We start from the raw sequence: 12,864 nt of genomic DNA on the forward strand, positions 1-12,864 counted from the left end.
ATAATAAAGTTAGTTAGAAGGTCAACATTTAAAATAATGCCATCACAGCGTTAGGAAGGCAGTCTGCCAGAGAGGGACGCGGTCAATGGACCTGAGCAAGATAAGATTTTTTAAATTCCTGTGTAAAAAATATTAGGATACATATTTTTCTACATTGAGGCTGGATCTGAATTCCAGGAAGTGAGACATAACCGCATCCATGCCCAGACAACTATGATGACTACACAGAGGTTCGTATCTACATTTTTACAGCATCAACTGCTGCTCCGTTTCAGAACTATGACAGACTGGGGGCAGGTAGGGAACAAATCAATTAGGAAGGTTAAAAATTTGAAGTAATTCTCTTTAACTGTCAACATCACCTAAAAAATAAACTACTTTTCTCCTATGGTGGCTAAAACAACCTCTAATAGGGAAAAGGACTCACTGTTACGAACTATGTTAGGAATGCAATTTTTATACTTTAAACATTTTCAGATCAATATTATGTGGCAAATACAGTTCAAACATCAAAAGGAGACAATTTTATGAAAATGAGGAAGTATGGAAAGTGGCATGACACTGTGCCCTCCCACTTTGTGTGCAGGGATCAGGCATAAGATTAACACATGAGACTTTAGATTGAAGATCTGGGGCCCAGTTAGGACAGAAAGGCTCACATGACCTTCCTTTCTGGGGAAACAGTGTTGTGTTGTCCGAAGAACACTACAGACACAGTCAGGCATGGGGTTATTGTTAATGGCTGCATTGTAAACCCAGGCAAGTGACTTTTCTCTTCTGAACTTGAACATCCTAACCTGTAAAATGTGTGGGTTGCAGCGAGTGATACTCAGAGCAACTGTTTTGAAATGCTTATTATTTATGAACATCAGTGATGGGAAGATGCAACCTGCTGAAAGAACATGAACATATTACTTCCTGGAGAGAAGAGGGGAATCCAGAGAAAGCAGATTCCTGAGAGTCACACCTGACACCTGGCTGGGCCTCGAGCTGGTGTCACCGCCACCTGATACCATGACCCCATGTGAACCACCACATATTTTCAGAGAAGCAGTAGCAGGTCCCTGATCTCCCTGGAGAGGCCTGGGTATTGCGACAGGGGCAGGGTTAGTTCCTCTCTGGGCCGGCAGACTGAGACTGTCAGGGTGAGGTCCGTGTTATCCTAACGGAGCAATCTGAGGTGAGCAGGTGGTGAGCTCTAATGCCAGGATGAAGATAAAGCTTTGCCCCAGGACTTGCTGAGGACTTTGGGGGGGAATGGAAAACAACTGCAGGACATCTCATGCTCCGGGACATGGAAAGATGTGACCCATCATCTACACTCAGGCATAGCTTCCCTCAGGGAAGTGTTTCTACACACTCTACCTGGCTTTAACATGCTAGAAGACAGACCACGGTGTCCTAAAAGAGGCTAAACAAGGAACTTCAACATTCCTTTACTTTTGGATAAGACTGAATTAGGACAACTTCAATTTCAGAACTCTATACCATGCATACTCCTGTTAATCTGCAATTAGCACTTTTTCTTACCTTCACACACTGGGCAGCACTCTCCTTCAGGCACGTAGTACCTCTCACAGTTTATCTCACCACACTGGGCAGTGAAGCAGATGGCAACGCCCCCTTGGCATCGACAGAACCGACAGTTGTCCATTCGAAACATGTCTCCATCATAATATTCCACGTTGTTAAATATGCAGGCTGGCTTTGTATCTGAAAAGAGTTAAAACAAACAAAGCATATTTGTAGTCATCTTTTAGTTGTGTCCTTTGATGTTTTTCAAACAGCCGCTAGAAAATTTCTAATAGCAGGAGGTTATAATTTGATGGAAATTTACTAAACTCAATGTAAATTTATGTAACAGAAAACAATAAAGTGAAGGAAAACAAAGTAAACAAAACACACTGTTACCCAGTTTACATCAAGGAACAGAAATTCCCCCTAGTAAAATCTACACTGACTTCCTTCCAACCTAGACAAAGGTAAACTTTATGACCATGACACTCACATATTTGGTATGTGCTTTAAAGTGATTCTATTTGTTTGGTTAAATCATTGTCTACCTCAAATGACTGATCCTGCCTCCATATTAGGTTTTGTTCTGCCTCAAAACTTTTATTACCGTCTTTTTTGAAGTGGTGATGTTCGGTTCCTCCAGTGCTCTCTCTTAGGTTCTTTTTCTCTATATATGGTATAAACACATATAATTTTAATAGTGTTTGGCCTTTAACAAAATACTCTCTACATGTGTCACCTCACTTAATCCCCATAATGAAGGTCTGACATAGGTATCATTATCCTGAGTTTAAAAGTGAGGAAATTTCAGGTAGTTTACTCAAAGTCATACAGCAAAAACAGTAGCTCTTCAACTGAAACCCTGTGCTCTTTCCACTGTGCGTCAGGGTTATGTTCTGCTAAGGACTCATAGTCCCATATTTAGAAGTCTCATCATGATATCAATGATTTTCAAATTTTTCTCTGCTTTGAAACATTCTCCCTACATTCATTCTTTAATTTTAGTTGATTTAAAATAACTCCCACCAAGACATCACAAGAAAACACAACTACGGATCAGTATATTATAAATGTAGACACAAACATCTTAAAAAAATTACTAGCAGATCACATCTAGCAACATATAAACAAAATTACACATCACGACCAAGTGAGACTTATTCCAATAATGCAAGGTTGGTTTAACATCCAAAAATATTAATGTTAATATGACATGTCACAGAATAAGGAACAAAAGCAACATGATCATTCAACAGACACAGTTTTTGGCATCTGACAGAATCTAATATTCTCTCATGATAAGAATGCTCAACCAACTAAGAACAGAATGGAACTTCCTCAACTTGATAAATGGCATCCATAAAAATCCTACAGCTCACCTCATATCTAATGGTGAAAGTCCAAGTACTTTCCCCCTAAGATCAGGAACAAGACAATGAAGTCTGCTCTCACCACTTCAATTTGACATAGTAGTGAAAATTTTAGCCAGAGCAAAGAGGAAAAATAAATAAATAAAAAGCATCCAGATTGGAAAGGAAGAAGTAAAACTATCTCTAACTGTAGATGACATGATCTTGTATATAAACAGTTCTAAGGGATCCACTAAAAAACTATCAGAAAGTATAAACAAGTTCAACAAGGTTGCAGGGTACAATTGCAACTCCCCAAATTGTGTTTCTACACACTAGTAATGACAATCAGAAAATGAGGAAAAAAATTCCAATCACAATAGCATCAAAAAGTATATAATACTTAGGAATAAATTTAATAATATAAGTGCAAACTTGTATTTTGAAAATAGCAAAACATTTTCAAAAAATTAAAAAGGCCTACATAAATGGGACATCCCGTGTTCATGGATTGAAAGACAACACTGTTTACATGGAAATATTCCCCAAATTGACGTACATGTTCAATGCAATCTCTATCAAACTCCTAGCTGGCTCTTCTGTAGAAACTGATAAGCTGATCCTAAAATTCATATGAAAATGCAAGGCACTCAGAAATGCCAAAACAATCTTAAAAGAGAGAACAAAGTTAGAGAACTCATACTTCCTGATTTCAAAACATAATACAATGCTATAGTATTCAAGACTATGTGGTACTGCCACAGGAATAGATATATAGTTCAATGGAATTGAGAGTTCAGAAATAAACTATCACATTTACAGATATTTTGACAAGACAGTCAAGACTCAATGGGGTTAAAAGTCTTTATTTTTGAGATGGAGTTTCACTCTGTCACCCAGGCTAGAGTAGAGTGGCATGATCTGAGCTCACTGCCACCTTTACCTCCTGGGTTCAAGTGATTCTCCTGCCTCAGCCTCCTGAGTATCTGGGACTATAGGTGCATGCCACCATGCCCAGCTAATGTTTGTATTTTTAGTAGAGACGGGGTTTCACCATGTTGGCCAGGCTGGTCTTGAACTCCTGACCTCAAGTAATCCAACCACGTTGGCCTCCCAAAGTGCTGGGATTACAGGTGTGAGCCACCGCGCCAGGCCTGAGGTTGAAAGTCTTTTGGGGCAACTGGATTATCTACATGCAAAAGAATAAAGAAGAAACCCCTATGTCTCATACCATATACAAAAATTAACTCAAAATGAATCATAGAGTTATGATTTAAATACAAGAGCTACAACTATAGTACTCTTAGAAGGAAGCATAAGAGTTAATCTTTGTGTCCTTTGATAAGGGAGTGGTTTCTTAGATGTGACATTCAAAGCATAAGCAACAAAAGAACAAAACAGATAAACTGGATTTCATCAACTTTGGGACTTAAAAGGACACCATCAAAAAGGTAAAAAGACAACCCTACAAACTGGGAGAGAGTATTTGCAATCATGTATCTGATTTTAAAAAACTGGTACCAAGAACTCCCATAATTAAATGATAAAAATAATGTAATCAAAACGGGCAAACCTTTGAACAGACACTTTTTCAAATAAGACAGAAATGGCCAATAAACACACGAAAAGATGCTCGAATCATTAGTCACTAGGGGAATTCAAATCTAAGCTGCAATGAACACCATTTCACACCCACTATGATGGATATAATTAAAAAATAGTAACGAGTACTGATGAGGATGTGGAGAAACTGGAATTCTCATAGATTTCTAGTGAGGATGTAAAAGCATAGCTACTTTGGAAAACAGTTTGGGAGTTCCTTAATTTGAGTTACCATATCATCAAGCAACTCTACTACTAGGTATATACCCAAGAGAAATGAAAATATATACCCCACATAAAAGCACTATAAACAAATGTTCCTAGCAGCCCAAGAGCCAAGAAAAGAAAGAACCTAAATATCCATTAACTGATACATAAACAAAAAGCAGTGTAACTATACAATAAAATATTACGCGGCCATAAAAAGAAATGAAGTTCTGATATGCAATATAACATGAATGACACTTGAAAATACTATGCTAAGTGGAAGAAGCCAGTCACAAAAGACAACGTATTAATACTATATAACTCCCCTTATATCAAACACCCATCATAGGCACGTCTATAGAGATAGAAAGTAGATTAGTTGTTGCCTCGATCTGAGAGCTTTGGGGGAAAATGGGCAGTAACCGCAATCAGTTCAGGAGTTTTCTGGTGGCTTGATGAAAATGTTCTGAAATTGATTGTGTTGATGATTGCACAACTCTGAGCACACACTGAAAACAACAGAATTGCACAACTTAAGTTGGCAAATTACATGGTGTCTCCTAAAGCTATTTTTTAAAAAAAGTACTCCTAAGCTGAAGAAAGTTCTCCTGAGGTGACGAGCCCTGATCAATCTGCTGGTGAAAGCTGGACGATGATATCCCCATCTTTCATGGGCTCTTGTGTCCGTCCCCAAATCATTTAATATGTCACCTTGCATGTCTAAAATACTTTCACTGCATTTTGAGGATATGCATTTGCATTGCACTTGAGGACAATTACTTTCTATTTATTTTATAACAACCCCTCTAAGAAGACAGAACAAGTATTATTAATACCAGTTTTTTCGATAATGAAGATGAAACTTAAAGAGATGAGGTGATTTGCTTAGACTCACATGAACGAGACAAACAGTGATTTTATGTGTGCACACACAGCACATGTGAATATTTGAACTCCTTCCATAGTGCTACATGGATACAACACTTTTTCAGAAAATTAATGTTAAAAAAGAATCATCTTACTGTATCTCAGAATTTTTCTATATACTTTTAGCTAACTAATCCGAGTTGGGATTGAAAGGAACTGGGCAGCTAGACTATAAGTTCCAAAATCATAGAAAATGCAGTACTTTTATACATTAAATTTGCAGGCTGTGGAGCGAGGCAAAATACCGTACTCTAACAAAATGACCATCCATGGAAACTAAAAAAAAAGTAATAAACCAATCAATATTAATTATTTGGTTGAGTTGATCAACCACAGCTACCATCTGGGTGAAGTCACAAACCCTGGTACAGATCTGAGGAAGTGTGAAGGACAGGTTCTGGTTATGAATAAAGCTGCTTCAGGTGGACTTGTTTTTATGGTAGGGTGTGCAAAAGCTTAAACAGGAGGGGATGGGACTGACGAGACAACTGTGGCACTTAGGCTTCACTAGCAAAAGCAAAAGGATCAAGGGAGTGGAAGTGAGAAAGATGGAGAATCCTAAAAACACAGCCTGGAAACACAACCAATCTTTAAGGGTGAAAAAAGTCACACAACACAATGAAATCTGTTTGATGTTCAGAGAGATTTATAGAGGCTCTTCATAAAAGTATATGACAAAAAGGCTACCCGTGGTTTTTGAGGAGCAATGACCAATTACTTCTTCACCTATCAGGGGTATATGTGAATCTCAGAACAGTGTGGAGATTGCCACAATCTCCACAAAAGGATGATTTAAGTAGACGTGGAAGAGAAAAGGGTTATGAAGAAATAATTTACTGTGTAATTTGTACTTCTCAATATGAAACACAGAAGTGCCTTCTTAGTGATTTTTGTATGTGTTTCGTGTCTGAAAAATTAAACTTTATGTTTCTAAGTTCTGGAATCTTCCCTTTCTTCTTGAACATATTTCAGAACTCCTAAAAGAGAATTTTGTAATATAGACTATTAGTATATGCTACTGCCTACCAAACTACACTGATTGGTGGATGGTGATAGACATACCTCAAAGATATTGTGCGTTCAGTTCCAGATCAGCTCAAGCAAGTCACATGAACTTTTTGGTTTCCCAATGCATTTAAAAGTTATGTTAACACTATACTGTAGTCCAAGCTTGTCTAACCTGCAGCCTGCGGGCCACAGGAGGCCTAGGATGGCTTTGAATACAGCCCAACACAAATTTGTAAACTTTCTTAAAATATTGTAAGATTTTTGTGTGTGTGTGTGTTTTTAAGCTAATTAGCTATCATTAGTGTTAGTGTATTTTACATGTGGCCCAAGACAATCCTTCTTCTTCCAATGTGGCCCAGGGAAGGCAAAAGATCGGACACTCCTGCTATAGTCTATTAAGTATACAATAGCATTATGTCTAAAAAGCAACGTACATTCCTTAATTTAAAATACTTTATCACTAAAAACTGCTAACGATCATTTGAGCCTTCAGGAAATAGTAATCTTTCTGCTGGTGGAGGGTATTGCCTTGATGCTGATGGCTGCTGACTGATCAGGATGGTGGTTGCTGAAGGTTGGGGTGGCTGTGGCAATTTCTTTAAATAACACAACAATGAAGTTTGCCACATTGACTAACTCTTCCTTTCATGAAAGATTTCTTTGCAGCATGTGATGCTGTTTGATAGCATTTTACTTACAGTAGAACTTGTTTCAAAACTGGAGTCAATCCTCTAAAACCCTGCCGTTGCTTTATCAACTGAATTTATGTAGCAGTCTAAAGCCCTGGTTGTCATTTCATCTGGTGAAGATGTTGTCACAGCATCCTCACCAGGAGTAGATTCTGTCTCAAGAAACTACTTTCTTTCCTCATCTATAAGAAGCAACTCCTCATCCTTTCAAATTTTATCATGAGATTGCAGCAATTCAGTCACATTCTGCATGTTCCACATTTAATTCTAGTTCTCTTGCTCCTTCTACCACATCTGCAGTTACTACCTCCACTGAGGTCTTCAGCTCCTCAAAGTACTTCATGAGGGTTGGAATCAACTTCTTCCGAACTCCATGTTAATATTTTGACACCTTCCCCTGAATCACCTTTGTTCTTAATGGCATCTAGAATGGTGAGTGAATCCTCTGCAGAAGGTTTTCAATTGATTTAGTTCTGATCCGTCAGAGGAATGACCATCTACAGTAGCTACAGCCTTACAAAATGCTTTCCTTAAATAACAAGACTTGAAAGTTGAAATGACTCCTTGGTTCATGGGCTGCAGAATGGATGTTGTGTTAGTAGGCATGAAAACAACACAAATCTTGTACACCTCCATCAGAGCTTGGGAGACCAGGTGCATTGTCAATGAGCAGTAATATTTTGGAAGAAACATCTTTTTCTGAGTAGTAGGTCTCAATAGTGGGCTTAAAATAATCAATAAACCATGCTGTCATCCAGGCTTTGTTGTTCCATTTATAAAGCACAGGCAGAGTAGATTAACCATAATTCTTAAGAGCCCTAGGGTTTTTGGAATGGCAAATGAGCACTGGCTTAAACTTAAAGTCACCAGCTGCATTAGCCTCTAATAAGAATCAGCCTATTATTTGAAGCCAGGCATTGACTTCTCTCTTGTTATGAAAGTCCCAGATGGCATCTTCTTTCCATACAAGGCTGCTTTCTCTACACTGAGTATCTGTTTAGTGTAGCCACCTTCATCACTTATCATAGCTAAATCATCTAGATAACTCTCCGCAGCTTCGACATGCAGCTTGTCCCATCCCTTCACCAAAACAAATTAAAACCAAAGTGAAAAGAGCAGTAATATTTATGAAGGATGTTCTCTCCATCTATTAATCCAGGCTATTGTTTTTAAAACTCAGGAGTTCTTGAGTTCTGTGTATTTTTAAATCCTTAAGTTTTCCTTTTATTATACTGATAATATACTCTTAAAGTTGTGAATGTGGACTAGCTTCAATAAAGTCTTGCTAACTATACTCTCATAATTAACGGCTCGGTATTAAATATTATAAGACTAAAAATATTTTTGCTAGTTTCAACTGGCTTATTCCAGAGGGAGAAAGGGGAAGTGTGCGTGTGCTGGAGGACACCAAGCATATCCTATTTCAGGAAAAGGGAAAGAGAACAACTCTTATAAAGGATTACAACAATTTGTATCACTCTTCAACAAAATTAGCTTAACAAGCCCCCAGGAACACGAGGGGTGCTCAATAAACACATACTGAGTGGAGTATTTCTCTCAAAGTGCCAGAATATCTCCATTGTTGTATCAGTAGAAGACATTATGTCCTTAGAAACATTACGAGCATAACTGCTATATAGACAGTGGGTTCTTAATCGATGTTTTCTGTAATAGTGTGTGTTTGTTAAAATTAACAGGCTGCAGGTCTGAATTTTCTAGGCCAAAATTTTACATGAGGAGCAAGCTAACATTGGGTACAGCTTCCCTTTAAATGGTGATTTCACATGTTACTATCTTAGAGAAAATTCTGTCAGGGCCAACACACGATTACTTCTAGTTTTTACTAACCTTTTGTATATGTCTGAATAAAAAAGGAACTAATTACTGGGTGGGCAACATGACCTTCACCCAGGCTCCTCATTGTTAGCGCCGCATTTTAATACTGCTGTGAGAAGCAGAGTGCTGCAGGGACAGTGCTCCAAAATAGAACTATTTCAAACGGCACAAAACAGGCTAAAAACATAGGCTAAGTTGTATTCAGATCCCCTGTCTCTGAACTTACTTCACAACCCCCCTGAAATTGCTTTTGGCTAGTTGTGCCACATACAAGTAATGCTCCCATCCCCACCCCATCCACCCACTACTCTTGGCACCACCGGGAAGAGGGTACTCTTCCTCTTTTGCACTGACGACTTGTTTAGAGCTGTGACTGGGGGCTAGCCTCAATATATATGGCCCTGCTAACTATGCTGTCAGAACTAATGGCTCAGTATTAAATACCATAAGGCTAAAAATATTTCTGGTAGTTTCAACTGGCTTATACTTGATAACAATACTGCAGACTAATTCATTTACTCACTTGGGGAACGTTTTATAAGTAGGTCACACAGACAGAGTCAGCTTTTGTCTATGACATTCCAATCAAGATATTCCATTTTATCTAGATGTTTGTGTACATACGTTGGACAAATGTTCATATCTAAGAAACCAAATAATCACTTGCACATTCTACACCTAGGATTTCAAACCCAAAAGCCTCCAGGAATGAGAGGTGGGCCACATGTAAGACAGTAGGGGTGTACTGTGTTAAGTGGAGAGCACACACCCATCTAACAGTAGAGGCCACTGTCCAGCTCCAGCTGACTGCTGATGGAACACTTGTTTGTGGGCCGGAGCAGACGTACAACAGGTTCTTGACGAAGGTGGAGGGCTGTTACAACATTGCTTTGGAGGTCATATTTTTAGGTGATGATTTTGATGACTTCTAAGTTCACATAAAAGGAACATAATCACACCACCTGTTCCTTTGGTTTCTAAATAACAGGGATCTTGTTCAGCCAACGCCTCGTAAGTTCTACTTTCGGCGCTTGTCAGAGAATGCAGTTACAAACTGTCATGAACTGGTTTGCAACTCTCCCATCCCTCCACCACAACAAAATAAAATCAAACTACAAAAATAATAATAATAATAATAATATTTATGGAGGATGCTCTCTCTCCATCTACTCATCAGGCTAGTGTTCTCAAAACTCATGAGTTTTCAAGTTCTGTGTATTTTAAAATTGTATGTTTTCACTTTAAAGTTTATCTTAAAAAGAAAAAAAAACATAAGCATATGGATCATGTGGATGGCAGCATAGGAAGTGAGTGCGGCAGTGCATAACCCATTTCTGCATGTGGAGTCAGTCATGTTAACATTTCACCCGCAGTCTCCTGAACTGGGGTCTTTGGATCTACCTCACCATGTTGGGCAGTTCGCAAAATTGAGAAAAAATGTTCCAAGCACCTAGAGTCTAGCTGTGTCAATCTGACCTTTTGGAACTAAGCTGCATTTTAATATTTTGCCTTTGCTTTTTATCGAGAACAACCCCAGGAAACCCATTTCTGCATTTGCAGTGTTAACGCAATTAAGCACATGATCAACTTCATCATTCAATGGGATGAAATCCATTCCTTTCCATATGAAAAATCTCAGAGAGACAGTTGTCCTGTCCAGCAGGCACTTTTCTCTCTGAAAATAAGAACTGTGTATTTGACCCTATCTCCTTTTTCACTTTGATGGCCAGAAAACTGGGGGCCTAATTTAACGTTTAACTCCTGCAACTGCACAGGCACTTATGGACTGCATACCTGTGGGTGCCTTCTGTTTGATTTTTCACTTTCAACTTTTACTTACAATTCTATGGCTGTGATTCTCCTTTCTCATAAATATTTTACCACTATGTTATGGAATCTGTTCTCACTGTAAAGTTTCCTCAAATCGTCCGTGGATAAGCAAGTGTTTTTATACACATAAAATAGACCTCTGCTTTTCTAAGTGATGATAATGAATCTTTGATACGTAATAGCTATCTTGTAATGGTGACCTTACAACAACAGATTTTTCCAGGACATTAGGTGATAAGTATATTTATATTTACATACAGAAACACATTCATATATCAATATATATGTGTCTGTATGACTATGAATGTATATGTCAAAAGTAGTAAAATATAGACTTTGAGACAGAATGCTCTTAACAATATTTTGTAGGATTATGAATCTTCACAGTATTAGTTCCTAGTCTCCTCTACAGGTGAATGACTGATATATCAATAGAGACAGTTATGCAGGATTAGGAAGAAAGTAAAGATCACTCAACAAGTTTATGGTGGCAAGAAAGAAGCATCCACCAGAAATGTAGTGACTGTGTTTTGTCCACTCAACATCTTCTCATGACAGATGGCAAATCCTATTCCAGAAGTTAGAGCTCTACAGTAAGTGGCAATAAATTAGGACAGGCCCTGCAGATTGATCCCAAGGCTGCTAAGGTGGAGGTGCGGCTATTAGCAGCTTGAGACACATCAGACTGCAGCAAGACATAAAGTCAATGTTCTGATAAGAAAGGCATGACCCATGAGTATCTAGAACCAAGAAGCAAAGAGAGAAGAAGGGCACTCCGGTTCCTCACCCACAGGAAATACCAGCAAATCTTTCTACTAGAGATATTTTCAGGGGACAAATGACTTAAGATTAAAGTGTAGGGCAGTAATAGATGGAGGATTCCTACAAAGTAACCCATTTATGGACTGACATTTAACAGACACCTCTAGAGAGAACTAAGATGACACGAATTAGATCACTGACCGCCTCATGTAACAAAATCTGGGTGTCCTCTGTGAGGCAGATAATAGGGTAACATCCATAGACACAAGGATGAACATGACAGACTCCCGTCCTCCAGCAGTTCACATTCTGGAGCGAGAGACAGGCATGAGCGTAAGTATTTTCCAAGTGATGAGCACTTGATGAAGCGCATCTGAGATGCTGGGAACCCAGGCAAGCAGTGACTATTTCTGTCTCCAGTGGTACAAGTATTCACAGAATCTCACCTATCATAAATTAAACTGTAGCACCTCCAGAAAAAAGGTCTGTTTGGCCATTTCCTTGTGTTTAAGGGATGTTATTACTGGTTAAATAATGACCGGAGTCGGGAGTGGGGAGAAGCACCGAGAGGTGATTTAAGTGTACAGAACTTTTTCTGTTCCCCCTTCCTGTATGCTTGTATTTTTAAGGCCTGTAAGTTAGGAAGCTCAACCTTACCATCTCTATCCCCCACCCTCAATATCCGGGACTGTGCCTCTGGATGTGAATAGAAAGTGTGCACATGGAATACTTAAGATTATTGGCTGGGCACGGTGGCTCATGCCTGTAATCTCAGGACTCTGGGAGGCTGAGGCAGGTGGATTGCGAGGTCAGGAGATCGAGACCATCCAGGTTAACACAGTGAAACCCCGTCTTTACTAAAAATACAAAAAAATAAGCTGGGCATGGTGGCGGGCGCCTGTAGTCCCAGCTACTCGGGAGGCTGAGGCGGGAGAATGACGTGAAGCCGGGAAGCAGAGCTTGCAGTGAGCTGAGATCATGCCACTGCACTCCAGCCTGGGTGACAAAGCGAGATTCCGTCTCAAAAAAAAAAAAAAAAAGAATACTAAAGATTATTTGCATCTGAGGCAAAATTCCAGGTAGATCACTTGTATTATTTAATTTAACTGTTACTCAGTCCATTTTACAGCTGTGGAAAC

General features: G+C 39.0%; 1 protein-coding gene across 4 annotated transcripts in view; it reads right to left on the reverse strand.

The window, feature by feature from the left end:
* The window catches only part of CRIM1 (cysteine rich transmembrane BMP regulator 1), a 197,108-nt gene that overhangs the window by 72,384 nt on the left and 111,860 nt on the right, over positions 1-12,864 (reverse strand). For all 4 annotated transcript variants that reach the window (XM_033176052.1, XM_033176053.1, XM_033176055.1 and 1 more), the window contains one exon: positions 1,531-1,713. In XM_033176052.1, coding sequence (XP_033031943.1) covers positions 1,531-1,713 — 183 coding nt within the window. The remainder of the gene's footprint in view (positions 1-1,530; positions 1,714-12,864) is intronic.

Source organism: Trachypithecus francoisi, unplaced genomic scaffold (assembly GCF_009764315.1).
Source record: "Trachypithecus francoisi isolate TF-2019V2 unplaced genomic scaffold, Tfra_2.0 Lachesis_group17, whole genome shotgun sequence".
Classification (NCBI taxonomy): Eukaryota; Metazoa; Chordata; class Mammalia; order Primates; family Cercopithecidae; genus Trachypithecus; species Trachypithecus francoisi.